Genomic DNA, 27,758 nt, shown 5'->3' on the forward strand with positions numbered 1-27,758 from the left:
TGCCGTTAACACAGAGGGCTCTGAGGGCTGGGCTGACGGCAGAGATCAGAAGTGATTTCTCCTCCAAGGGGGCAGCCAGTCTCTGGAATCCTTCGCTGCCAAGGCCTGGCGACGGTATGTCGTTAACGTCTATTCGGGGTTGAGGTAGATTTTTAATCAGTAAGGGAGTCGAGGGAAAAGTGAGGATGATCAGATCTCACTGAATGGTGCAGCAGATACAATGGGCCGAATGGCCTACTCCTATGTCTTATGCTGCTCAAGGAGTTCAGGGTGAGGGAACAATTGAGAACTGAACTTCCAGCAAAATGAAGTCAGGCAGAAGGTGATATCAAGTTTGAAACTGTCTTACACACATACACGCAGAGACACATGTGCACACACAGACACACACTCACACAGACGATGCACATAGACACAGGGAAACAAGTGCACGCACACACACACACACACACACACACACACTCACACAGACACACACTCACACAGACGATGCACATAGACACAGGGAAACAAGTGCACGCACACACACTGACGCACACAGAGACATGCACACAGGATCAATGTGAAAAGGAAGAGGGAGTGATTTCCTTTCATTGCTGAGCTGAAGGTATCAATGATGTGGGGCTTAAAGCAAAATTGCGCACATGCTGGATATCTGAAACAAACACCGAGAATGCTGGAGAAACTCAGCAGGTCTGACAGCCTCAGCACAGAGATAGAGAGGAACAGGGTTAGTGTTTCGGGTCTGGTCTGACTCCTCTCTGGAACTGACTGTAGTTGTTCCCTCACACATCACCATGTTTAACCGGCTGGCAGATACCCGGCTTCTCCCTCCATTTTTCACTCCTGACCTCCCCCTCTCTCTCCTCCACTCGCTCCCCCCTCCATTGCCTCGCACTCGCACTCACACCCACCCCCCCTCTCCCCCCAATCTCTCTCTGGCCTTTGCTTCCTACCCGCCACTCTGCCTCCCCTGCCTTTTTCCATCCCTCTCTCCCTCCTCTTCCTCACACACTCTCTCCATTTCCCCACCCCTCTCCCCCATCCTCTCCCACCGGCCCCTCACCCACTCTCTCCTCCAATCCCCCCCCACCCCTGGCCCCTCACCCACTCTCTCCCCCATCCTCTCCCATCTACTGTGGCCCCTCACTCTGTTTCCACCCCATCTCCCCCTTTCCTCTCATTCTCCCATCCACCATAGACCCTCACCCAATCTTCAACCAGTCCCTTGCCCACCTTGTCTCCCCCCACCCCCCTGGCTCCCCATGCTCTCCCATTCCCCCCATCCTCTCTCACCACTCCCTGTGGCCCCTCCCTTTCTCTCCCCCCCTCCTCCTCCACTCCCCCATTTTTTCCCCTAGCCTCAACCCCTATTCTCTCCCACATCCCTGCATTGAGAATGTGTTTAGGGTATGAGCAGTGGGAAAGAGTTAAATTCTCAGTTTTGTGAAGTAAGAGGTTCAGCTAAGCATGACTCAGATCAGATAAGAACATACAGTTATCAATGGGGTACTGGAGGCAAGGGTAATTGGGTTAACAAGGTGGAAAAGCAGTCATTATATGGAGCCATTTAACAATATTAGAAGCATTCAGTATGTAAGGTCAGTTTAACAAGGTGTAAAGGATTAATTATGTGAAGCCAATTACAGCGGGTGGCTTAATCTTTGCTATTGACACTTGCTGATTATAAGAGTCACCCAATCAACGTGTATGTTGCCTTGTTTGGATGCTCCTCCCTGTGAAATGACTGTATGGTTCATTTGGAGGTTACTGTTTGAGAGAGACCACCGTGAACTTCTGTCCCTGTGCACATGGGCGATCGTTCTCTCTCCCTCCAGGGCCCGGAATACAGATGGAGGTAAAACTGAACTGTGTCTCGGAGTGTTTTGCTTCGATTGAGGAGGGAGGGAAACGGGATGATCTCGTGGGCCCTCCCTTTCCCTTTCCCCTCCCCAACTGTGACCCCTCCCCATCGCTCTCCCTCCCCTCCTCCCCACACTGTGGCCCCTCCCTTATCCTCCCCCTTCCCTCCCCCAGCCCGATTGAGGTCCCTCTCTTTCCGTCCCCCTCCCCTCCCCCATCCACTCCCACCCCACACTGTGGGCCCTCCCTTTCTCTCCCCCCTCCCCCGTTCCACCCCCCCAAGCCGGTGCGCGAGAGCTGCTCACGTTGGCGGGGCCGGTCACCTTCCTGCGGTCCGGGATCTCGGCCTTGTTGGGGTTGCTGGCGTTGCTGACCATGGGGCTGGACGGAGGGACACCAGCCCGGCCGCTGGACGCTCCTTTCCGGGATGGAGTGCGCTCCTCCTTCAGCTCACCGTCCACCACCGCCGCTGCTGCGGCCGCACTCGTCTGACTCCGCTTGGTGTGAGAGGGGAGGGCGGCCGGTCCACCTGGGGGGGGGGGGGGGGGGGGGAGAAGGGGGGAAACAAACAATCGCCATGTTCCTGTTAGCCATTACCACTGGGACCCCTATGTCCCAGCCAGATACCACCCCCCTTCAACCCTACACCCATTCCCCAATGCTGGGTAACAGGGACCCCCCCCACTCCCCGAAACCAGTCCCCAACGCTGGGTAACAGGGACCCCCCCACTCCCCGAAACCAGCCCCAACGCTGGGTAACAGGGACCCCCCCACTCCCCGAAACCAGTCCCCAACGCTGGGTAACAGGGACCCCCCCCACTCCCTGAAACTAGCCCCAACGCTGGTTAACAGGGACCCCCCCCACTCCCCGAAACCAGCCCCAACGCTGGGTAACAGGGACCCCCCCACTCCCCGAAACCAGCCCCCAGGGCTGTGTAACTTGGATCCCCACCAATAAAGCCCCCCAGCCTGGGTTCAGCACGAGACTGGGGGGTGTGGGGATAAGTCTTAGCATCGACCAGGTCTTGGTTCAGGAAGGAGTTTATTTTTTTCACTCATGGGACTCGTGGGTGTCACTGGCTAGGCCCAGAGTTTATTGCACATCCCTAGTTGCCCCTCTTGTGAAGGTGGGGGTGAGCTGCCTTCTTGAGCCACTGCAGTCCGTGTGCTGTGGGATGACCCACAATGCCCTGAGGGAGGGAATTCCCAGATTCTGATCCAGCGACACTGAAGGATCGGCGATATATTTCCAAGTCAGGATGGTGAGTGGAGGGGAACTTGCAGGGGGTGGGGTTCCCATGTATCTGCTGCCCCTTGTCCTTCTAGATGGAAGTGGCTGTGGGTTTGGAAGGTGCTGCCTGAGGATCTTTGGTGAGTTGCTGCAGTGCGTCTTGTAGATGGTACACACTGCTGCTACTGAGGATGGAGGGAATGAATGTTTGTGGGTGTGGTGCCAATCAAGCGGGGGCTGCTTTGTCCTGGATGGTGTCGAGCGTCTTGAGTTTTGTTGGAGCTGCCCCCATCCAGGGGCAAGTGGGGAGTATTCCATCACACTCCTGACTCATACAAATCACACACAGGAACTTGAATATGTCAAGAAAGATGCAGATGACACCTTGCAGTGCGGTACTGGGGGCGTGCCGCACAGTCAGCAGATCAAGACACAGATGTCAAACCCCAGAGCCAGTGGCCCCATGCCCCTCTCCCTTGCCCCTGGAGTGAGCGAGTCATCCCTGGGCCAACCAATTCATTCTTCCGACAATAAACACGGACGGTCCGCTCATTGATACCTTCTCACGAGGAACTTACTGTGCGCCAATTGGCCACTTGGGCAGAGAAGAGGGAACGCTGAGAGAGCAGCGAACTCTCATTGGTCGGAAAAGGGCGTCGAGGCCCCCTCGAGAGGTGCTATAAAAATGCAGCTCTTTCCCCTCACCTCGCGAACAGTGATCCTCCTGCACTGCCTCCACCTGAGATCCCATTCCGTTTCCCATGGCAACGGGTCAAATAGCCTACCACCCTTCACCCCAATCGGGTCCACTGCCCTCCCAGTGAGAGGTGGGAAGGGCCCTTGGGATCTCCCTGGGCATAAGAACTAGGAGCAGGAGTAGGCCATCCAGCCCCTCGTGCCTGTTCCCCCATTCAATAAGATCATGGCTGATCTTTATCAGGGACCAGCTCCACTTACTCGCCCTCTCACCACAACCCTTCATCCCTTTACTGTTCAAAGAATTATGTACATTAAAGGCACTATCTGAATGAAAATTAATGAAGTGTTTTGTATTAAGGGGAATAGGGCCTTCCACACCTCACCTCCCTCCATCCATTGCTAGACAGGTGTACTGCGAGCAATCGAGTGGTACCCACTGAAACTGGGCCGTTCCCATGGAAACCGGGTCGTACCTACCAAAACCAGGCCGTACCTACTAAAACCGGGCCATACCCACTGAAACCGCATGGTACTCACTGAAGTCACTGTGGCGGCGCTGCCGGTGGTAGGTGGATGAGCTGCGTTGGCTCCTGCTATGCGTCGAGCTCTGGCTCACGGTGCTGGTGTTTAGCTCGTTGCTCGGCCGCACCTTGGCCAGCGAGAGGCTGCTGCCCGAATGTGAGTCGGTGCTGTCCATCTGGAAGAGGTGGGGGGGGAAGATGGCAGAACGACAATGGAAACCCAGCCTGAGGTGCCTGTTGGTGGGCGGCCATTTTGGATCCTTCTCCCACAACAACCAGTCTGGGTGAGGGGGAAGGAATTCACCTCAAAACGTCTCCCTGCCTGGGCTGCCTCCAGCCATCACGTTCCAAATACAATCCCCAGAGGGTCGCCATTAACTCAGAAGAGGAATGGGGCCTTATGGTTGCTTAGGGAACCGAACTGGAAAGGCCAGAGGTCAAAGTGCGCCCTGTGGTTTCATCGATTAATCAGTATCAGAAAGATCTGGCCAAGTCGTGGCTTGCAAGAGGGAAGCTTCCAGATGATTGGGGAAATATCTAGCTGAGTCACGAGGGAGAGGGTCAATTGTTTTTTTGGAACCCTGGTTCAGCTGACCTGTGACCCTGGACCCACAGAGTTCAGTCACTGGGTAAATAACTTTCAAGAAGGGACATCTCAATGGATCTCCCAATAATGACCCAGCCATTACATTCGGACGAGACCAAATGTAATCAGGTCACTTTCTTTAGATCAAACAATTCACTGATGGTACATGGGTGTCACTAGCTAGGGCAACATCTATTGCCCATTCCTGGTTAGCCTTGGAGTGGGGGGGGAAGCGGAATGGACTTTAAGTATTTCTCTCCTTTTCAGTCTTAGCAAAACTTTGTACTCGAAGGGCTTGATTAGATTAGATTCCCTACAGTGTGGAAACAGACTCTTCAGCCCGACCAGTCCGCACCGACCCTCCGAAGAGTAACCCACCCAGACCCATTTGCCTCTGACTAATGCACCTAACACTATGGGGCAATTTAGCACGGCCAATTCACCCTAACCTGCACATCTTTGGACTGGTGGGAGGAAACTGGAGCAAACCCACACAAACCCGGGGAGAACGTGCAAACTCCACACAGACAGACGGCTGAGGCTGGGATCGAACCTGGGACCCTGGTGCTGTGAGGCAGCAGTGCTAGCCACTGAGCCACCGTGGCGTCTAGGCTGCGTATGTGACAACGTTGTAGCTTTTCAGAGGTTATTTTGTCCTGGTGTTTTTTTCCCCCGAAGTGAGGTTTTAAGGCAGAGGCACAGAGCTGTCTGGGGTCTCGTGAACAGCTCGGGATACCTTGGGATTTTGGAGAACCACCTGAATGGGTGTGGTCAGCTCTCACAGACCAGGATTTCTGAGTGGCATCAGAAGCTGCTGGGATCCCAACAGGGTTGGGAGCTCTAGTGAACATCTCCTGGCTGCTACTCTCCCTGGATTTTCTCTTGCCATCCTTTTCCCTCCTGTCCTGGAGAACTGTACATGTCTGAATGTGCCTTTTTGCCCAGGGATGTTGTTTATGGGGTGTTACCGTATAGGGACAGTGACTATTAAGTTTTCAATAACGTTATTCCAATTGAAACTTGAAGGGGTTCATAAAAGATTTACAAGGATGTTGCCAGGGTTAGAGAATTTGAGCTATAGGGAGAGGCTGAACAGGCTGGGGCTGTTTTCCCTGGAGTGTCGGAGGCTGAGGGGTGACCTTATAGAGGTTTACAAAATTATGGGGCATGGATCGGGTAAATAGACAAAGTCTTTTCCCTGGGTGGGGGAGTCCAGAACTAGAGGTTTAGGGTGAGAGGGGAAAGATATAAAAGAGACCTAAGGGGTAACTTTTTCACACAGAAGGTGGTATGTGTATGGAATGAGCTGCCAGAGGATGTGGTGGAGGGCTGGTACAATTGCAACACTTAAGAGGCATCTGGATGGGTATATGAACAGGAAGGGTTTGGAGGGATATGGGCCGGGTGCTGGTAGGTGGGACTAGATTGGGTTGGGATATCTGGTTGGTGGACGGGTTGGACCGAAGGTAAAAACAATGACTGCAGATGCTGGAAACCCAATACTGGATTACTGGTGCCGGAAGAGCACAGCAGTTCAGGCAGCATCCAATGAGCAGCGAAATCGACGTTTTGGCAAAAGCCCTTTGCCCGAAACGTCGATTTCGCTTCTCGTTGGATGCTGCCTGAACTGCTGTGCTCTTCCAGCACCACTAATCCAGGGTTGGACCGAAGGGTCTGTTTCCATGCTGTACATCTCTACGACTCTACACATTCCTCTGCCCTTGGCTGTATTTTTGACACAGTTGTTAATAAACTGTGTTTAGCCCAAGAGTTTCACCAGTTGCATCGCCTCAGGGACACAGAACTCCACATTTGCTTTTAAACTAAAGCTAGGGTCTGGGGCTGCCTTCTTAAAATATATTGGGGGGGGGGGGGGGGAAAAAGGAGGGTCTGGCCTAGTCCATGACCCCAAGATGAAACGCTGACCGCATATTCGCTGATGTCCACCTCATTCTTCGTGCCATGTCGATTTACGGTTACCGCGCTTGCAACCTGGCCCCCAAAACCAACGCTCGTCAAAGTGGGAATGAAACCCCCGCCAGAGCACGAGAATATGACTAACAGCCCCACCCTCCCCCGCCACGGCGTGGTTACATCCCCCGTCCCACACCCAGCCCCAGAAGGTCTCGTCCTTACCTCGCTTTTGTTCCTGCCCAACAGGAGGTAGGTGCCAGTGACTTCGTTGTACATGTGCCTGCTCAGGGCTTCTTTAATCTCCTCCCTCGTGTATCCCATTCCGATCATCACTTCTACAGGGAGCAAACGGGACAGTCAGAAAGTCAGCGAGTGCCCGAGACTCCGTGGGACCCCTCCAGTACCCAACCCTGCCTCAGCACGTCCCAGGAGCTTTCATCAATGACCTCACACCCCGCTCCACTCTCCTGTCGCTAATCCACGTGCCCCTACCTTCGCCAACCAATCAAAACACAACACGCCTCTGGTTCTAGGCCGCAGGCCTGTCTCCTATTGCTGGTATTATTCAGCAGGATCTGTAAGGAGACACTCCCTCAGGCATTGATCCCAAACTTTCACGTCGAATCTACAGGGCAGAACTCAGGCCGTTCGGGCCATCCCTGGGCGAGCTCCATTCCCGCTTCCTCCTCGCCCTATTCCGTTCCTGTTTCCTCTCACGTCTGTGTCCAGCTGCATTCTTCAATATGTCCAATCGACTGGCCTCAGTGGAGCTCTTGTGGTGCAGTGGGTAGTGTTCCTGCCTCTGGAGATGGAGGTTTCAGGTTTGAGTCCCACGTCAGGACTCAATGGCCGCCGCAACACGGCTTGTCAAAATTATACCCAATGCCCCGACCGGTGAACGTAGGCATGAAGTACACCTTCTTTTTCGCCTCATCCACTCGTATTGCTACTTTCAGGGAACCGTGGACTTGCACCCCAAGGTCCCTCCTCCTAGATCTCTCTGCTCCTCCAACTGTGGCCTCTCGACCAACCGCCAATCCCAATGGGTCCACCACTGGAGGTGGCCCCTTCAGCTGCCTGAGTCCCAAGCTCTGGAATTCCTTCCCCTAAACCACAGCCACTTCCATCTAGAAGGACAAGGGGCAGCAGATACATGGGGAACACCACCCCCTGCACGTTCCCCTCCACTCCCCACCCCGATTTGGAAATGTATCGCCGTTCCTTCAGTGTCGCTGGGTCAAGATCCTGGAATTCCCTCCCTCAGGGCGTAGTCGGGGTGGGAGGCTGACAGTGAGTATCACCGCCATCTTCTCAAAGGGCAGTTAGGGACAGGCAACAAATCTGGCCAGCCAAGTCCAAATCCCCAGGAATCGTACACAGGAACCGTGGCGTTAAGGACGGGTTTGCCCATTGTTGATTGCTACCTCAAGCACCCATTGGCACCCTCGTGCCCACCTGAGGGGATCCTCTGCTCCCGTTGGAGGAGAGCTCCTTCCTTTCCACTCCAGACAGGATTGGCGGCCTTTGCCACCAGGTCGGGGTAAGCACAGAATCGAAGAGTTTAACCACGGGAGTGGGAGAGATGGCCAACACGGCACAGGGGCCTCGTCCTCACCTATGCGTTTGTTGTCGCCCAGGTCCTGCTCTGGCTCCACGTACGGTCGGAGTTCCTCACCATCACACCCGACGTTTATCCACTTGTCCTTCATGATTTGCTGTGGAGAGAGACAGCAAGTCAACATTGACCTCATCGACATTGACCCAGCATGCAGCAGCGGAGCCACGGTCAACCCACTTGGTGGGGTTGGCATGGTTGGCGCTGCTGCCTCACGGCGCCAGGGACCCAGGTTCAATTCCAGCCTCGGGTGACTCTCTGTGTGGAGTTTGCACATTCTCCCCCCCGGTGTCTGCGTGGCCAGATTTGTTGCCTGTCCCTAATTGCCCCCTTGAGAAGATGGCGGTGATACTCACTGTCAGCCTCCCACCCCGACTACGCCCTGAGGGAGGGAATTCCAGGATCTTGACCCAGTGACACTGAAGGAACGGCGATACATTTCCAAGTCAGGATGGGGAGTGGAGGGGAACGTGCAGGGGGTGGTTTGCTCCGGGTGCTCTGGTTTCCTCCCACAATCCAAAGATGTGCAGGTTAGGGTGAATTGGCCTTCGTGTTCAGGATGTTTGAGTTAGGGGTAAATGTAGAGTAATAGGGAAGGGAAATGGGATTGAGTGAGATTTATGCAGAGGGTGGTAGCTGCCTGGAATGTGTTGCTAGTAGAGGCAGGCACAGTAGATTCATTTAAGATGCGTCTGGACAGATGCAGAGTAGGTGGGGAGCAGAGGGATACAGATGCTTAGGGATTGGGTGACAGATTTAGACAGTGGGTTTGGATCGGCACAGGCTTGGAGGGCCGAAGGGCCTGATCCTGGGCTGTAAATTTTCTTTGTTTTGTTTGCTCTTTGAGATACTCTTTGGAGGGTCGGTGTGGACTTGTTGGGCCGAAGGGCCTGTTTCCACATTGTAGGGATTCTACGATCTAACCTTCCGGCCGAAAATAAATTGCATTGGTGTAGCGCCTTTAACGCAGCAAACGCCAACAAGCCTCCCGAGTGGGTTGACCCCACACAGACCCGTAAAGAGACACTCTGTTGTTTGAGTTACAATGGGTGACGTGAAGGAGGGTAGGCAGAGAGGGAACAGGGACGGAATTCAAGGGCCTGGAGCCCCGGTACTTGGTGAAGTCATCAAAACCCGAGACAGTGGGGGGGTTGGGGGGGGTGCATTGGCAGACACTTGGAGGGTTGTGGAGCCGGAGAGACGGAGGGAGAAGAACGATGGAGAGACTGGACAGTAAGCGATTAGTCATCGCGCCTAAAGTTGGGGGGATCACTGGGCACGGCCAGCATTCATTACCCGTCCCTAGTTGCCCCTTGAAACGAGGGACTTGCTCAGGCCATTTTAGAGGACAGCCCTATTGCTAGAGTCCCATACAGGCCACACTGGTAAGGTTGGCAGATTTCTTTCCCTATGAGATGGGGTTTTACAACAATTACCATCGTAACCAAGACTAGTTTTCAAATCCAGAGTTGTTTTCAGAATTTAAATTCCATCAGCAGCTCTGGGTGGGTTGTGAATCCAGGAATATTCTGGATCGTTAGCCAAGTGACAACTACCCCACTGCTTCCCTGATATAATAGCCCATCCACCCCCGACGCTCAGTAGCAGCAGTGTGTACCATCTACAAGACGCACTGCAACAACTCACCAAAGATCCTCAGGCAGCACCTTCCAAACCCACAGCCACTTCCATCTCGAAGGACAAGGGGCGGCAGATACATGGGAACCCCACCCCCTGCAAGTTCCCCTCCACTCACCATCCTGACTTGGAAATATATCACTGTTCCTTCATTGTCGCTGGGTCAGAATCCTGGAATTCCCCCCCTCAGGGCATTGTGGGTCAACCCACAGCACACGGACTGCAGCGGGTCAAGAAGGCAGCTCACCCCACCTTCTCAAGGGGCAACTAGGGACGGGGCATTAAATGCTGGGCCCAGCCCGTGATGCCCACATCCTACAAGTGAATGAGAGAAACAGTGCACAGAGTTCTTCAAGGATTAAAGCGAGCTTACCTCCAGGGTTCCTCTCTTGGCTGGGTTGAGGACAAGGAAGCGTTTCAGGATGTTTTCACAGTCCGTGGACATGTAGAAGGGCACTCGATATTTCCCCCTCAACACTCTCTCCCTCAGCTCCTGCAGAGACAACCACATTTGTCACAAACCTTTAAAGAAGGAGCCATCGCCAGGGCAATGGACAGGTACATGACAGAACACAGTACGACTGGTAGCCTCTCGCCAACGGGAACGACCGGGGACCGAAGAGTTTACAAGGAGCATTTTTTTTTAGGGAGATGGGAGGTGGAGGGGGAAGTGGAGGGATTTTGGGGAGAGGGGGAGGGGCTTCGGGAAGAGGGTTGAGGGAGAGGGGGAGGTGAGGGGATTGAGGGAGAGGGAGGGGATTGAGTGTGTTCCAGAGCCTCCAATGACAGAATGAGTAAAGTCAGGGGATACACAGGAGGTTGGAGTTCAGGGGGGTGCAGAGATCGAGGAGGGGGTGGGGCAGGAGGGGATTGGGGCAGAAGGTCCCGGATCTCCAGATCATCACTGGGTTCTCCACATTAACAATGCTACCACGAGACCATCGCCTCCCCCTGGGGGGGTGGGGGTAGCGGGAGGGATTGGGGAGGGTCTGTGTGTGGATAGGGGGGGGTTGGGGGAAGTAGCAGTGGAAGAGTATGGGGAGGGGGTTACAGGGTGGTTGTGGGGGGAGTTGGGGCAGGGGGTTGTGGTGGTGGGTTGGGCGGGTGGGTGGGGTTGGAGGTGGTGGGTACAGGGTGACAGGGTGTTTGCGGAGAGGATGGGGAGGGGGTGAATAGGGGGTGATGGTGATGGGGGAATGGGAGAGGGGGGTGATGGTGGAGAGGTGGGGAGAGGGTTGAGGAGGGGGTGATGGTGGGAGGGGGTTGGGGACGGGGTCCCAGCTGCCTCACCTTGAGGTTCTGGCCGTCGAAGGGCAGCGAGCCGCTGACCAGTGTGTACAGGATGACCCCCAGGCTCCAGATGTCCACCTCGGGCCCGTCGTATTTCTTGCCCTGGAAGAGCTCTGGGGCAGCGTACGGGGGGCTCCCACAGAACGTGTCCAACTTGTTCCCAAACGTGAACTCATTACTGAAGCCAAAGTCAGCGATTTTAATATTACAGTCACCATCCAACAGGAGGTTCTCTGCCTGGAGGAGAGGGCAGGAGAGGGAGACAAGGAGGGGAGGGGGAGAGGGGGAAACAGCAGGGGGGGGGGGGGGGGGGAGAGTGGGGAGTGAGGAGAGGGAGGGGAAAGAGGGAGGGGGAGAGAGAGAGAGAGAGGGGGAGAGAGAGAGAGAGAGGGGGAGAGAGAGAGAGAGGGGGAGAGAGAGAGAGAGGGGGAGAGGGAGGGAGGGGGTAGAGGGAATTCAGGGGAGATGGTGGGGGAGGGGGGGAGTGGGGAGGGGGAGTGGGGAGGGGGAGTGGGGAGGGGGAGTGGGGAGGGGGAGTGGGGAGAGGGGAGAGGGGAGAGGGGAGAGGGGAGAGGGGAGAGGGAGTGGGACGGGGGGGAAGAGAGAGGGGGGGGGAGAGGGAGCGGGGGGGGGAGAGGGAGCGGGGGGGAGGGGGAGCGGGGGGGGAGGGGGAGAGGGGAGTGAGGGAGAGGGAGCGGGGGAGGAGCGGGGGAGGAGCGGGGGAGGGGAAGAGGGAGGGGGGAGTCGGGGGGGGAAGAGTGAGGGTGGAAAAGGGAGGGTGGAAAAGGGAGGGGGGATGGGGGGGGAGGATGGGGGAGGAGGATGGGGGGGGAGGATGGGGGGGGAGGATGGGGGGGGAGGATGGGGGGGGAGGATGGGGGGGGAGGATGGGGGGGGAGGATGGGGGGGGAGGATGGGGGGGGAGGATGGGGGGGGAGGATGGGGGGGGGATGGGGGGGGGATGGGGGGGGGATGGGGGGGGATGGGGGGGGGATGGGGGGAGGATAGGGGGAGGATGGGGGGGATGGGGGGGATGGGGGGGATGGGGGGAATAGGGAGGGGAGGGAAAGGGAGGGGGGAATGGGGAGGGGGAAATAGGGAGGGGGGAATAGGGAGGGGGGAATAGGGAGGGGGGAATAGGGAGGGGGGAATAGGGAGGGGGGAATAGGGAGGGGGAAGAGGGAGGGGGAAGAGGGAGGGGGAAGAGGGAGGGGGAAGAGGGAGGGGGAAGAGGGAGGGGGAAGAGGGAGGGGGAAAAGGGAGGGGGAAAAGGGAGGGGGAAAAGGGAGGGGGAAAGAGGGAGGGGGAAAAGGGAGGGGGAAAGAGGGAGGGGGGAAGAGGGAGGGGGGAAGAGGGAGGGGGGAAGAGGGAGGGGAGAAGAGGGAGGGGAGAAGAGGGAGGGGAGAAGAGGGAGGGGAGAAGAGGGAGGGGAGAAGAGGGAGGGGAGAAGAGGGAAGGGAGAAGAGGGAAGGGAGAAGAGGGAAGGGGGGGAAGAGGGAGGGGGGAAGAGGGAGGGGGAAGAGGGAGGGGAGAAGAGGGAGGGGAGAAGAGGGAGGGGAGAAGAGGGAGGGGAGAAGAGGGAAGGGGGGGAAGAGGGAGGGGGAAGAGGGAGGGGGAAGAGGGAGGGGGGAAGAGGGAGGGGGGAAGAGGGAGGGGGGAAGAGGGAGGGAGGAAGAGGGAGGGGGGAAGAGGGAGGGGGGAAGAGGGAGGGGGAAAAGGGAGGGGGAAAAGGGAGGGGGAAAAGGGAGGGGGGAGGGAGGGGGGAAGAGGGAGGGGAGAAGAGGGAGGGGAGAAGAGGGAGGGGAGAAGAGGGAGGGGAGAAGAGGGAGGGGAGAAGAGGGGCGAGGGAGAGGGAAGGGGGGTGGAAGAGGGAGGGGAGAAGAGGGAGGGGGAAAGAGGGAGGGGGAAAAGGGAGGGGGAAAGAGGGAGGGGGGAAGAGGGAGGGGGGAAGAGGGAGGGGAGAAGAGGGAGGGGAGAAGAGGGAGGGGAGAAGAGGGAGGGGAGAAGAGGGAGGGGAGAAGAGGGAGGGGAGAAGAGGGAGGGGAGAAGAGGGAGGGGAGAAGAGGGAGGGGAGAAGAGGGAAGGGAGAAGAGGGAAGGGAGAAGAGGGAAGGGGGGGAAGAGGGAGGGGGGAAGAGGGAGGGGGAAGAGGGAGGGGAGAAGAGGGAGGGGAGAAGAGGGAGGGGAGAAGAGGGAGGGGAGAAGAGGGAAGGGGGGGAAGAGGGAGGGGGAAGAGGGAGGGGGAAGAGGGAGGGGGGAAGAGGGAGGGGGGAAGAGGGAGGGGGGAAGAGGGAGGGGGGAAGAGGGAGGGGGAAAAGGGAGGGGGAAAAGGGAGGGGGAAAAGGGAGGGGGGAGGGAGGGGGGAAGAGGGAGGGGAGAAGAGGGAGGGGAGAAGAGGGAGGGGAGAAGAGGGAGGGGAGAAGAGGGAGGGGAGAAGAGGGGCGAGGGAGAGGGAAGGGGGGTGGAAGAGGGAGGGGGGAAGAGGGAGGGGGGAAGAGGGAGGGGGGGAAGAGGGAGGGGGGGAAGAGGGAGGGAGGGGGGAAGAGGGAGGGAGGGGGGAAGAGGGAGGGGGGGAAGAGGGAGGGGGGGGAAGAGGGAGGGGGGGGAAGAGGGAGGGGGGGGAAGAGGGAGGGGGGGAAGATGGAGGGGGGAAGAGGGAGGGGTAAAAGAGAGGGGGTAGGAAGAGTTGGGGAGAGAGGGAGAGGGAGAGACAGACACAGTGAGAGTGAGAGAAAAAGAGACAGGGAGTAAAATGGCTGCCGCACTTTTGACACCACACCAGCGGCTACACCTCTGAAATATTTAATTGGATGTAAAACAATCTGCCCTGATTCTCCTGTGTAGATGGGACGGTGAAGGAGGCATAGCAACACCCCTCTTCCTCAGGAGGCTACGGAAATTCAGCGGGTCCACACGGACACTCACCCACTTTTACACCAGAGAAAGCATCCTATCGGGATGCATCACGGTCTGGTTTGGCAACTGCTCTGCCCAGGACAGTAAGAAAACTACAGAGAGACGTGAACACAGCCCAGTCCATCACCAGCCTCCCACCCACTGACTCGGGAAAGCAGCCAACATCATCAGAGAGCCCTCCCACCCCGGTTAGAATCCCTTCCACCCTCTTCCATTGGGAAGGAGATATAAAACCTCAAACACATGTACCAGCAGATTCAGGAACAGCTTCTTCCCTGCTATTATCAGACTTATAACGTACCTCTCAAATCTAACATTGATCTCGTTCTTGTATACCTGCTGTAGAGTATAATTTGTACACCTTGCTCTAAGCATCTTATGATCTGCCTGTCCTGCCCACAGAACAAAGCTTTTCACTGTACTTAGGTACATGTGACTGCAATAAATCAAATCAAATCAAAACTTTGGTATGTTCTGAGGCCAAGCTGTGAGCCCCCGGGGAAGGGAGAGATATTAAGGAGCACCCATCGCCCATTGAGACCATACATGAAACGCGGTGATGTTGGACTGGGGAATGGAGACCCACCTTCAGATCCCGGTGGACAATGTTCCTCTGGTGACAGTACTGTACAGCAGAGACAATCTGAAAGAAAAGTTACACAGTGATCATTCCATATCCCGCTGAACAAACCCCTCGTCAACAAAAAGACCCTCACTCCAAAACTGGAAGCCCTCTTGTGTCCAAATCTTAGAATTCCATTCCCCAGTTTGTCCAGAAGTTGCTTCATCGGTGGGAGGGGACTCTCAGTTAGCTCAGTTGGTTGGACGACGGGTTGGTGATACCCGCCCCGGTTATCACCTCTGCCAAAACCTCTTCCTTTCGGCAGAAGCTTAAACACACAAACCAACTGGTTCAGGAAGAGCTACTTTCCTGCTGACTTAAACTGCTGAACGGATCTCTCTAATCTCAGGTGGACCTCTCTCTAATCTAAGGTGGACCTCTCTCTAATCTAAGGTGGACCTCTCTCTAATCTAAGGTGGACCTCTCTCTAATCTAAGGTGGACCTCTCTCCATGCTCCTTCTTGCAGCAGTAATATTGAATTCCTCGCTCTGTTCATCACTGTAATGCACTTTTGTTTTTAAGATTAGATTCCCTTCAGTATGGAAGCAGGCCCTTCGGCCCAACAAGTCCACACCGACCCTCCGAAGAGTAACCCACCCAGACCCATTCCCCTACCCTATATTTACCCCTGACTAATGCACCTAACACTATGGGACAATTTAGCACGGCCAATCCACCCTAACCTGCACATCTTTGGACTGTGGGAGGAAACCGGAGCACCCGGAGGAAACCCACGCAGACACGGGGAGAACGTGCAATCTCCACACAGTCACCCAAGGTGCGAATCGAACCTGGGTCCCTGGCGCTGTGAGGCAGCAGTGCTAACCACATTTCCTCACATTGACCTTCTGCAGAATTTTCAGTAAACACTATTAATAATTTTTTAAAAAAGTTTTAATAAAGGAGAATTTAAGTCCACCCAGTCCATTTCACAGCCCTGGGCTCGAAGGCCTGATGCCCCATTGGAGTCCTGGCCTGGGCCCATGTGGGAGAAAACACGATATGGAGTCACGGAATGACTGACCAATGCTGCCGCAAGGAGTCCCAGGCCGTTGCCGATGAAAACAACCGTCGAAAGAGCCCCTAGGCCATATCAGACCAACCTTGAAGCCTCCCTGACAGGCTCCTGCCCTCGCGAGGCCAATATTGTTAAGATCGAACCCAGGTCCCTGGTGCTGTGAGACAGCAGTGCTAACCACTGAGCCACCGTGTTGCACGTTGTAGGGTACAATCCGCACCCAAAGTAAAACTTTTCACTGTATCTCGGTACATGTGACAATAATAAATCAAATCAACAGTGTGGCTTCAATTCCTGTACCGCAAAGGCCGCCCACATCCTCAGCCTCTCCCCTCACCTGACGCGCGGTGACCCTCAGGTTAAACCCCCACTCGTCGTCTCTCTCTCTCTCTAATGAGACAGCAGCCCCATGGCCCTCTGGGATTATTTAGGACTTCATTTTATTCTGAGGTAGACAAATTGGGAAAACACCAGAGTAATTACTCACTGGAGCAATAATCCAGGCCGGGGGTCACGGGTTCAGGTCACACCACGGCGGTTTAGAATCTGGAATCCCCATAGCGTGGGAGCAAGCCATTTGACCCATTGAGTCCGCAACTGCCTGCTGAAGAGCATGCCACCCAGACCCACCCCAGGCCTGTAACCTGGCATTTTCCATGGCTAACCCACCCAGCCTGCCCATCCCTAGACACTGTGGGCAATTTAGCATGGCCAATCCACCCCAACCTGCACATCTTTGGACTGTGGGAGGAAACCGGCGCACCCGGAGGAAACCCAGACAGACACGGGGAGAACGTGCAAACTCGAGGGTGGAATCAAACCCGGGTCCCTGGCGCCTTGAGGCAGCAGTGCCAACAACTGAGCCACCGAGTCACCACAAATCTGTATAACCTGAATTTAATTCAAAAATTTGGCACTGAAGTTGGTCAGTTGGTTGTATTACCGCACAGGCACGATGGGCTGAAGGGTGTTTTTATGTGCTGTAGATCTCAATGACTCTTGACTACCCTCTGAAAGGGTGGAGCAAGCCATCGATTTAGGGGACAAAGGCTGGCCCTGCCCCAGTGACACCCCCATCGCAGGAAGGAATAGCGACAATGAGTCGGGTTCTGTCCCAGGTTGCTAGGTTACAACCCTAACCTCTACCGTCGGGACCATCAGCCATAGGGTATTCAGGGCCAACATGTACACAAATCTCGCAAGACAAACTCCTTCATTTATTTTAATCCTCAATGAGAGTGCGAGAGACAGCGCAAGCTCGGGAAAATAAAAGAGAAAGGAAAAAGTGAGAGAGAGAGAGAGATAAAGGAGTTGAGTGATAGAGCGAAAGGGAAAGGAAGAGACAGAGAGAGAAAGAAAAAGGAAAGAAAGATGGAGAAGAGAGTGAAAAATGAATATGAGAGAGAGATAGAAAGATAAAGGAGAGAGAGATAGAAAGATAAAGGAGAGAGAGATAAAGGAGAGAGAGAGAGAAAGATAAAGGAGAGAAAAGTCTGGAGAAGAGAAAGAAAAGGAACTTAAATATGAGAGAGGGAAAGAAAGGAAGAAGCGAACGAAAGAAAGTAAAAGGAGAGATGGACAAAGAAAAAGCTGAATGAGAGAGAGTGAGAAAAAGAGCAAAAGAAAGGGAAGGAGAAAGAAAGAAGAGAATGAGAGAGAGAAAGGGGTAGGAGGAAAAGAAAAGGTGATGAATCAGTGGGAGAGCAGAAAAGAGTGAAAAAGACAAAACATGGGCTGAGAAGGCAAACAGAGAATTTAAGGAAGATATGAAGAGAGACAGAAGGGGATAGGAAGGTGGGGGGACAGAGTGGACAATGAGGGGTGAGCAGTCGAGGGAGAAGAGCACAAGGTAAGGAGTTCTGGATGAAGTGGTAAAAATACAGAAAAACAAAAAGCAGATATCAAAATGGAGAAATAACGTGTCCAAAACAAAACAAAACAAAACAGAACAGGCTGCACCTGGCGGAACTTGGCTCTGGCTTCCTTCTCTTTCATCCGCCCATGTGACACGAGGTAGTCAAACACTTCACCTGAAGAGATTAAAACAGGAGGTTAATGTCCTGCTCATGGTCCAGGCTGGCTTTCCGACTCCCAGGCCCATCCAGTATATCGACTGAGAAATCCCACCCTGCACTTTGATAACTACCGGGAAATCCCGGCCTGCCCTTGGTTAACTACCGGGAAATCCCGGCCTGCCCTCGGTTAACTACCGGGAAATCCAGGCCTGCACTCGGTTAACGACCGGGAAATCCCGGCCTGCACTCGGCTAACGACCGGGAAAATCCTGATCTCACTCGGTTATCCACCAGGAAATTCCATCCTGCATGCGTTTAACTACTTGAAAAGACCGGCCTCTACTCTGTTAACTACCACAAAATCCCAGTTTCAACTTTGTTAACTACTGGAAAATCCTGGCCTTCTTCGGTTAACTATGAGAAGACTCTGGCCTCCACTTGGTTAACTCGGGCAAACCCTAGCTTGCACTCGGTTGACTACCGGAAAATCGCGTCTGCCACTTGGTTAACGAGGGGAAAGTCTGCATCTACCCACTTCATGTTCCACAAAATAGACTCCAAACAATTTTATTCAACCTCCCGGGAGTTGCAGTCAACACTGTCTCGATGAGAGTCAGTGACCACCTGGGAAGGAGCCCGTGGATTCTCAAGGGTCCTTTGTGATCACATGAGCTCTGAACTGGCAATGAGCCGTACTGATTGGCCAACTGCCTTCCCTGGCCTGAGCTAGATAACTTTGGGTGGGGAGGACGGCCAGGAAATCTGGGGATTGCCAGCAAGAGAAAAACACCACCTCCTGGCCCTCGGTCAATCAGGGAACGAAGATCATGGCATTCTACCAGCAAGGTGTGGATCCAGAGGACACCATAATGTTGGACATGCCTGTCACTCAAAGGTGGAACCACGGTTGGAGACTGGAGGATCAGAATGCCACAGGAGATGGCCATTTGTCCCATCGGCTTTGTGCTAGCTCTCCGTCGAGTAACCAGTCAAACCCCTTGGAATGGAGTCAGTCCGTGTTGGCAAACCCAAGTACAGAGAAGCCACGAAAATTGGGAGAGATGTTGGGAATCATAGTAATGTCAAGGGTTTGTTAATCTGGAGGCCTAGGAAAATACCCTGGCCACATGGATTCAAACCTGACCATTCAATTAGTATGACCATGACAACCATCATTGATTGCTTGTGAAAACCCATCTGGTTCACTAATGTCCTTCAGAGGGAGGGAAAATCTGCTGTCCTTCCCTGGTGTGGCCTACACGTGACTCCAGACCCACAGCAATGCCCTCTGAAATGGCCAAGTTGCAGGCCTTTCCAGTGATGCTCACATTCCGTGGATAAATAAAGGGTGGGGAGAGAGGTGGAGGAATGGGAATTGTGGGGCACTTGCATCTCTAATAATCACAGGGGGGATCCCTAAAGGATGGAGAAAGTGAGGACTGCAGATGCTGGAGATCAGAGCTGAAAATGTGTTGCTGGAAAAGCGCAGCAGGTCAGGCAGCATCCAAGGAACAGGAGAATCGACGTTTCGGGTATCAGCCCTTCTTCCTGAGGCACCAGGCAGCCATATTAGTTGGCCACTTTAGGGCCTCAGTAGGGTCAGAGACTCCCCCCGCCACTCCCCGTCAGAACGAGAGGTACGGGATGGATAGTGGAGTTGGTGGGAAAGCCACGTTGTGTAGTTTACGAGAGTCCCCTGACCCCTACCCCCCCCCACCACAACCACCATCCCAGCAACTGGGTCTTAAAACCCAACTCCGGCTTTGTCCAGAGGTCACCGAAGATGTCACCTAGTATGGTGACGAAACGTATGAAAACGAACCTTCCAGCTCAGCGAGCAAACCTACATCCAGAATCTCAACGTAAGCTACAAATCTTCTCAAAACCCGCTTAAAACCCAATCTCCATTTCTGAGCCGGTTGTAAATTGGCCAATTAGCCATTGGCTGATGATCATGAATAGTCAACGGCTGCTCATGTGACCAAAAAGGGGTGTGGAATGCGGACTGGGTCAGCTACGACAATTCGTGTATCCCAAGGAGAACTCAGCAAGGTGTGTGGAGGGGGGGGGGTTTAGAAAATGCGTTGAAATGCAGCCTGACTCGAACTGATATCAAGGGAGGCTGCTGATTGAGTGACTCAGTTCTTCTAAATAGAGAGTTTCTTATTTGACTAATGAAATGTTGAGAGCCGAACGCTTCAATCACGTTGTCAAATCGATGTGACAGGCCCCAGCCGATCCAACACCCAGATCCAGCCCACACGTCTTTTTTTGGGCCTTGTTTCCATGGCAACAGATCCCAGGCTGCGGCCTAGGAGAGTCAGTCAGTGGGTGGAAGGCACACAGCGATGAGGTGGGGGTGGGAGGGAGGAGATTCACGTGTGGTGTCCCAGACCCTGTTTACCCTCTTCCCCCCCACTCCACCATTTTCTTTTCTGGGCTCCCACCCACTTGGCCCCTCAACAAGATGGATCCCTGCGTCTCTTGTCATTTTTTCTCTCTCTCACTATCTCACTCTCTCTCTCTCTCTCTCTGCAGGCTCCTACTCCTGTAGCCTCATCACGTCTCGATTAAGTACGAAGCCAAGGATGGGCTATGTAATATGTCCCATGGGCAGGAGGAAGACACGGGGTTTGAGTGCCAGCTGGTTCTGCCACTAGAAAGGGGCAGGGGTTTAAAATATCAAGGCCTTCAAATGGACAACACGATGGCTCAGTGGTTAGCACTGCTGCCTCATAGCGCCAGGGACCCGGGTTCAATTCCATCCTCGGGCAACTGTCTGTGTGGAGTTTGCACATTCTCCCTTTGTCTGCGTGGGTTTCCTCCCACAGTCCAAAGGTGTGCAGGGTAAGGTGGATTGACCGTGCTAAATTACCCATAGTTTTCAGGGATGTGTAGATTAGGTGCATTAGTCAGGGGTAAATGTAGAGTAGGGGAATGGACCTGGCTGGGTTGGGTGTGGATTTGTTGGGCCGAAGGGCCTGTTTCCACACTGTTGGGATTCTATGAATCATAGACTTCCTACAGTGTGGAAGCAGGCCATTCGGCTCATCAAATCCACAGCAACCCTCTAGAGAGCATCCCACCCCGTCCCTGTAACCCCATATTTCCCGCAGGATGAACCAACCCTCGCCTGCACATCCCTGGATACTGGACAATTCAGCATAGCCAGTCCACCCTAGCCAGCATGTCTCTGGACTGTGGGAGGAAACCCACGCAGATACGGGGAGAATGTCTGTGTGGAGTTGCACAGTCACCCGAGGCTGGAATCGAACCCGGGGCCCTGGTGCTGGGAGGCAGCAGTGCTAACCACTGAGACACCATGGCACCCTGATTGAGCCACTGTGCCATTTCCCGTGGCTAACCCATCCGGACTACACATCCCTGGACCCGAAACGTTAACTCTTGATTTCTCTCCACGGAATGCTGCCAGACCTGCTTTTTGCAGCGATTTCTATTTTTGCGGCCTTCTTCACTATCCTGTCTACCTGCGACTCCACTTTCAAGGATTTATGAACCTGCACTCTAAGGTCCCTTTGCTCAGCAACATTCCCCCAAGGCCTTACCGTAAAGTATCTGCCTAAGGCCTGATTCACACACTCTAATCGCCCGCCTTGTGCCAGTTATGATGCGTCTTGTTCCTCTTTAATCTGCCCCTCTTCTCAAGTGCAAGATCGAACACAGCTGATGGCTTACCTCCGCTTGCATACTCCATGATCAAGTAGAGGGTTTTCTCTGTCTCTATCACCTCGAATAACTTCACTACCAAAAGAAAAGCAGTTTTTTGAAAATACAAATCAATTATCAAGCAATGGACCGGATGGATTCACTCCCGTTCACAACCCCATTTTTTTTGCCCGTTTTGCGGCCATTGGGCCCCTCGACTGGCAGGAAATGGGAAGCGTAACCGTGGCAACGTCGTCGCATTAGTAGGCCCAAGGCACTGCTCCGGGGAAAGAGGTTGAAATCCCATCAGGGCCCATGACAGAACCGTTCATCAAAACTGGAATGGAGGGCCCTTGTGGCACAGTCCCTACCTCTGGTTCAATTCCCACCTGTTCCAGAGGTAACATCTCTGAACAGGAGAAGGTGAAGACTTCAGATGCTGGAGGTCAGAGTTGAAAAGTGCGGTGCTGGAAATGCACAGCAGGTCAGGCAGCGTCCAAGGAGCAGGAAAGTCCATGTTTCAGACGTAAGCCCTTCATAAGTCCTGATGAGGGACTTTTGCCCGAAACGTCGACGCTCCTGCTCCTCAGATGCTGCCTGACCTGCGGTGCTTTTCCAGCAACACCACTTTTGACCAGCACCTCTGGATGATTGGAAAACATGTACAATTGGAACTAGCGGCCGTCAAACTATCACCGATCGTTACAAAAACCCTGTGAGAAACGGGCTGTTCTTTCCCCAGTTTTGCCTCCTTGGAAACTACTGTCAGTGTTCTCAAAGGTAATTAGGAAATACCAACAATTATTGGTGATGTGGTAGTAAAGATACAAGCAATGCAGAGCCCCAGGGTTAATGTTTTTGGGGTTTGGGTTCAGATCCTACGCTGGCGGATGGTGAAATTTGAAATCCATAAGGTCTGGAATGAGAAGCCTATTGTCAATTGCTGCTTTTTTATATTTGAAAATAAAATCTTTTTTCTTCAGGAAAGGAAATCTGCCGTCCTTACTTGCTCTGGCCTACACGTGACTCCAGACCCACAGCCAACGGGTCTCTGAAATGGCCGAGCAAGACACTTTGTTCATGGGGAAATTAGGGATTGTGGGTAAAATCCCAGCCTTTCCCACGTGGAAATTTAAAAAAATAGGACTCTCCTCTCTTCTTCGTCCATGTTACCCATCCCCTTAACCATCCCACAGGTTCTGTCTCCTTCCTGTATCCCCAGGATGTTACAGAGGAACAGAAGGAGGCCATTCAGCCTCACCCACACCATTCAACCAGGTTCTAACCCTCCTCACCTCAACCCCAACCCCAAACGTCTGCACGGACCACTCACCAATATTCGGGTGGTTCAAACACTTCATTATCCGCACTTCCCTGAAAAGCTGAAAGAGAGAAGCACAAAAAGAGATGATAACGTTCGCGACAACATAGTCAACACAACGGAAGAGAACAGAACAGCAGGAACTAGTCAAGTTGGCCAGAAGATGGTGCCAACTAAGACTCTCAACACACCACATGCCTCTGAGCTTTCTGGAATGTTCTGTTGCCATGGTGACGTTGGTTGCTTGCATCCTTTCCATCAGAATGAGGGGGTTGATGCCACCTCCTTATTGGGCCTCATCACTACAACAATAAGCTGATGGCTAGCCAAAGGAAATGCCTCAAGGTGCTTCATAGACACATAGAAAATAGGAGCAGGAGTAGGCCATTCGGCCCTTCACTCCTGCTCCACCATTCTATATGACGGCAGCTGCTCATCCCCCCCTTACCCTCTGATCCCTTTAGCTCCAAGAACTACATCCAATTCATGAAAACTGACATGTTCCCCCTTCCCTCTCTCTCATTGCCCCCCATTTCTCTCTCGCTCACTGTCTGTCATTGCCCCCTCATTTCTCTCTTGCTGTCTCTCCCATTCCCATTTGTCTCTCCCTCTCCCATTCCCTCCATTTCTCTCTCCCTCTCTCTCTTCCATTCCCATTTCTCTCTTGCTCTCTCTCCCATTCCCCCCATTTCTCTTGCTCACTATCTCTCTCTCTCTCATTCCTCTGCCCTCTATTTCTCTCTCTAGCTCTCTCTCTCTCATACAGGACACTGGTTCGGCCACTTTTGGCATATTGTGTGCACTTCCGATCTCCCTCCTACCAGGAGGATGTTGTGAAACTTGGAAGGGTCCAGTAACGATTTACAAGGATGTTGCCAGGGTTGGAGGATTTGAGTTATAGGGAAAGGCTGAACAGGCTGGGGCTGTTTTCCCTGGAGCATTGGAAGCTGAGGGGTGACCTTATAGAGATTTACAAAATTATGAGGGGCATGGATAGACCCTTCGGTTTAACTTGTCCATACCGACCAGATATACTAAATTAATCTATTCCCATTTGACAGCACTCGGCCCATATCCCTCTAAACCTTCCTATTCATAATACCTACCCAAATGCCTCTTAAATGTTGTAATTGTACCAGCCTCCACCACATCCTCTGGCAGCTCATTCCACACACGTACCACCCTCTGCGTGAAAATGTTGCCCCTTAGGTCTCTATTATATCTTTCCCCTCTCACCCTAAACCTATGCCCTCTAGTTCTGGACTCCCCGAGCCCAGGGAAAAGGCTTTGTCTATTTATCCTATCCATGCCCCTCATAATTTTGTAAACCTCTATAAGGTCACCCCTCAGCCTCCGATGCTCCAGGGAAAACAGTCCCAGCCTGTTCAGCCTCTCCTGATAGCTCAAACCCTCCAACATCCTTGTAAATCTTTTCTGAACCCTTTCAAGTTTCACAACAGCCTTCCGATAGGAGGGAGTCTGGAATATTCCAAAAGTAGCCTAACCAAAGTGGGCGGGGAATCATCGAGGCGTTCAAAATGACGAGGGAGACGGAGCCAGTCGGAAGAGAATCGCAGGAGGGTCAGCAACCGGAGGGATGCGGCTTGAAGAGATTTGGCAAGCGGTGAGGAGTGTGGGGGCGGGATGTTAAATTCAGCGAGTTGTTGTTATCTGCCTGAAAGGAGGGCGGGATCAGATTCACTTCCGAAAGGGAATTGGAGAAACGATTGAAAGGGAACAACCTTTTCCCGAGGGATGGGGGGAAAATGGGACTGACTAGAGAGCTCTTCCAAAGAGCTAGCACAGACATGATGGGCTGAATTACCTCCTTCTGCATTGTATGATTCTATTTTTATTATGCATTCACAGGATGTGACCATCCCTGGCTAGCCCAGCATTTATTGCCCATCCCTAATTGCCCTGAGGGCAGTTAAGAGTCAACCCCATTGCTGTGGGTCTGGAGTCACATGTAGGCCCAGACCAGGTAAGGATGGCAGTTTCCTTCCCTGAGGGGAAGTGGATGGGCTTTTCTGTCGATCGACAATGGATTCCTGGACATCATTAGATTCTTAATTCCAGATTTTTATCGAATTCAAATTCCACCACCTGCCGTGGCAGGATTTAAACCCAGATCCCTGGAATATTACCTGGATCTCTGGATTAACATTCCAGTGATAATGCCACTAGGCCGTCACTTCCCCAAGGGCAGGGCGACTAGTGCAAATGGGGTGGAGAGTTTTCGTCAAGTGGATGTTTACAGAGGCCGGAATGGCCGGGAGATGATGCAGGGAGGAGACTTCCATCCACAGACACAGGGAGGGAGTGAAAGAAAATCCCTCGCCTCCACCACTGGGTCTGGGACAATCACCGAGCACCGGCCAGGATCAGCTCTGACCAGGATCAGCTCCGACTGTGATCCAGGATCTGATCTCTAACTGGAATCCAGTATCCGATCTCTGACCGGGATCCAGGATCCGAACTCTGACCGGGATCCAAATCTCTGACCGGTATCAGCTCCAACTGGGATCAGCCCTGAATAGGATCCAGGATCCAGGATCGAATTTCTGATTGGGATCCGATCTCTGACCGGAATCCAGGATCCGATCTCTGACTGGGATCCAGTCTCTGACCAGGATCAGCTTCGACCGGGATCCAATCTCTGATTGGGATCAGCCCTGACCGGAATCCAGGATCTGATCTCTGACCGGGATCAGCTCCGACCGGGATCCGATCTCTGACCGGGATCAGCTCCGACCGGGATCCGATCTCTGACTGGGATCCCACGCTGATGAACAGGTCACAGCCCCTCATCCCCATGGATCAGGACAGAGATTTCCCATGAGCCTCAACATCCCTGACCTCGGAGTTCCCAGCATGGCCTCAATGAAGAGATCACGGAACATTCCGGATCCCTGCTGCATCTCTGCAGGATAACTGTTAAAGATTACATTCTAATGAATGCTGTCAGGCACGACATTAAACAGCTCCGGGGTGGGGAGAGGGAGGGGAGGGGGGGTGGTGGCTAGGCTTGTATTGACATACATTTCACTGGAATAAACGCAACATTAATGATCAATAATCCCAGGGCCTGGGAGTGAGAGAGACCTAACAAGGCTTCAACCCTCAACAGGACATCACAGTCACACCCCCAACACCCCCTCTACACAGCTGCCCCACTCAGTCCAAATATAGACCCCCACTCCAACCAGTGCCGCGGCGGGGGAGCGAGTCAAGGGGCAGAGAGTGAGGAGGGGGCAGAGCATGAGGTGGGGAGAGAGAGAAAGAGACAGACAGATGGAGAGGAAGAGCAAGGGGTAAGGGTGGGGGTAGGGGATAGTGATGGAGGATGTGTGGACAAGGGAGAGGGAGCGAGAGGCGACAATGATGGAAGGGACAGTGAGGCAAGGGAGGGGAGAGGGCAAGGGAGAGGGGAGCATGAGGGAGGGGAGAACGCGAGGAGAGGAGAGCGGGAGGTCGAGGGGAGAAGGGCGAGGAGTAGTGCGTGAGGGAGGAAGGGTGAGGGGGGAAAGGGCGGGGGGGGGGGGGGGAGTGTGAGAGGGAGGAAGGGCAAGGGAGAGGACAGGGCAAGGGAGGGGAAAGGGCGAGGGAGGGGAGAGCGCGAGGGAGGGGAGAGCGCGAGGGAGGGGAGAGCGCGAGGGAGGGGAGAGCGCGAGGGAGGGAAGGAAGCGAGGGAGGAGAGAGTGTGGGGGGTGGAAGGGCGAGGGAGGGGAGCGAGGGGAGAGGGCGAGGGGAGAGGGCGAGGGGAGAGGAACATGTTTAGCGGCAACTCCTCAGGAGATGGGCTGGGAAACCCCACCACCCAAAACCTCCTGCCCCTGTAGCAGGATTTGAAACTGCTCCCTCCCGCACCCCCCAACTCCATGAGGCAGAGCCGCTGCCCAGAGATCTAGACTGGGCCTTAAACGCATTTCGGGACCCCCTCGGGCCTGTTCTGCCTCCAGCTGATTGAAGCCTCAACTCCACTTCCACATCTGACTCTAGTGACCTTGAACCCCTCGTTCGGAAACAGTCTGTCCATGTCAGCCCATAAAAATATTCAGGGGAGGGAATTCCAAAGACTGGAGAGAAAAATCTGACTCATCTCCATCTTAAAAGGGAGGTTCCTTATTTGTCAATTGTGCCCCTTTGTTCTAGATTATGCCACAAGGGAATCATCCTCACAGCATCTATTGTGAAATCCCCTCAGGGGTTTATATTTTCCAAAAAGATTCATCTGAACTTCAAAGTCTACAGACGCAAGCTATCTAACCTTTGACCCCTCACGTTAACCTGAGACTGCTCCCAGTATTGAGGCCGGCCCTCACTACAAGGTCAACCACTCCCCCCTCCTCTACTGAACAATTTCTCCGCCACTGAATCTCATCTTCGGTTTCAGCGTCTGTCTTTCGCATAATTTGCCTCTCCAACTTCGGAGTTTATGCCTACTGTTCCCTTGGCAACGCAGAGGCGCTCCTTCAGATTAGGCCTCAGGAGATTTCCAACAGATTCTCTCAGGAACCCCCTCCCCCCCTCCCCCAACCAAAGCCAGAAAAACAGGCTTGGTTTCTCTCTCTCTCTCTTTATTCTCCAGTACCACCACCACCCCCCACCCCTCAACAGTCTCTCTTAGTCATGATTCACAATTTTGTTCAATCAGAATCCGAAAAAAAAGGCTTTGAAAACTATCAAACACTCTAATCGGGAGGGTCGGAGTGGAAATATTTTTGCATTCTTTCCCAGGGTCATCGCTGGCTTAGTCAGCATTTATTGCCCCGTCTCTAATTGCCCCCTTGAGAAGGTGGGGGTGAACTGCCTTCTTGAACCGCTGCAGTCCACGTGCTGT

At 53.8% G+C, this 27,758-nt stretch overlaps 1 protein-coding gene across 4 annotated transcripts in view; it reads right to left on the reverse strand.

Moving 5' to 3' along the window:
* The window catches only part of LOC140454559 (MAP/microtubule affinity-regulating kinase 4-like), a 118,398-nt gene that overhangs the window by 24,348 nt on the left and 66,292 nt on the right, over positions 1–27,758 (reverse strand). For 3 of the 4 annotated variants that reach the window (XM_072549393.1, XM_072549394.1, XM_072549395.1), the window contains exons 2-11: positions 22,928–22,976; positions 21,625–21,690; positions 17,873–17,943; positions 14,859–14,915; positions 11,358–11,594; positions 10,441–10,560; positions 8,430–8,529; positions 7,037–7,149; positions 4,331–4,490; positions 2,169–2,392 (exon numbers count right to left, since the gene is read on the reverse strand). In XM_072549393.1, the coding sequence (XP_072405494.1) occupies positions 2,169–2,392; positions 4,331–4,490; positions 7,037–7,149; positions 8,430–8,529; positions 10,441–10,560; positions 11,358–11,594; positions 14,859–14,915; positions 17,873–17,943; positions 21,625–21,690; positions 22,928–22,976 (1,197 nt within the window). Of the gene's footprint in view, positions 1–2,168; positions 2,393–4,330; positions 4,491–7,036; positions 7,150–8,429; positions 8,530–10,440; positions 10,561–11,357; positions 11,595–14,858; positions 14,916–17,872; positions 17,944–21,624; positions 21,691–22,927; positions 22,977–24,000; positions 24,005–25,351; positions 25,395–27,758 lie in introns of all 4 variants that reach the window. The other variant, XM_072549396.1, reaches the window with a different exon arrangement.

The sequence above is a fragment of the Chiloscyllium punctatum genome, chromosome 29 (assembly GCF_047496795.1).
Source record: "Chiloscyllium punctatum isolate Juve2018m chromosome 29, sChiPun1.3, whole genome shotgun sequence".
Classification (NCBI taxonomy): domain Eukaryota; kingdom Metazoa; phylum Chordata; class Chondrichthyes; order Orectolobiformes; family Hemiscylliidae; genus Chiloscyllium; species Chiloscyllium punctatum.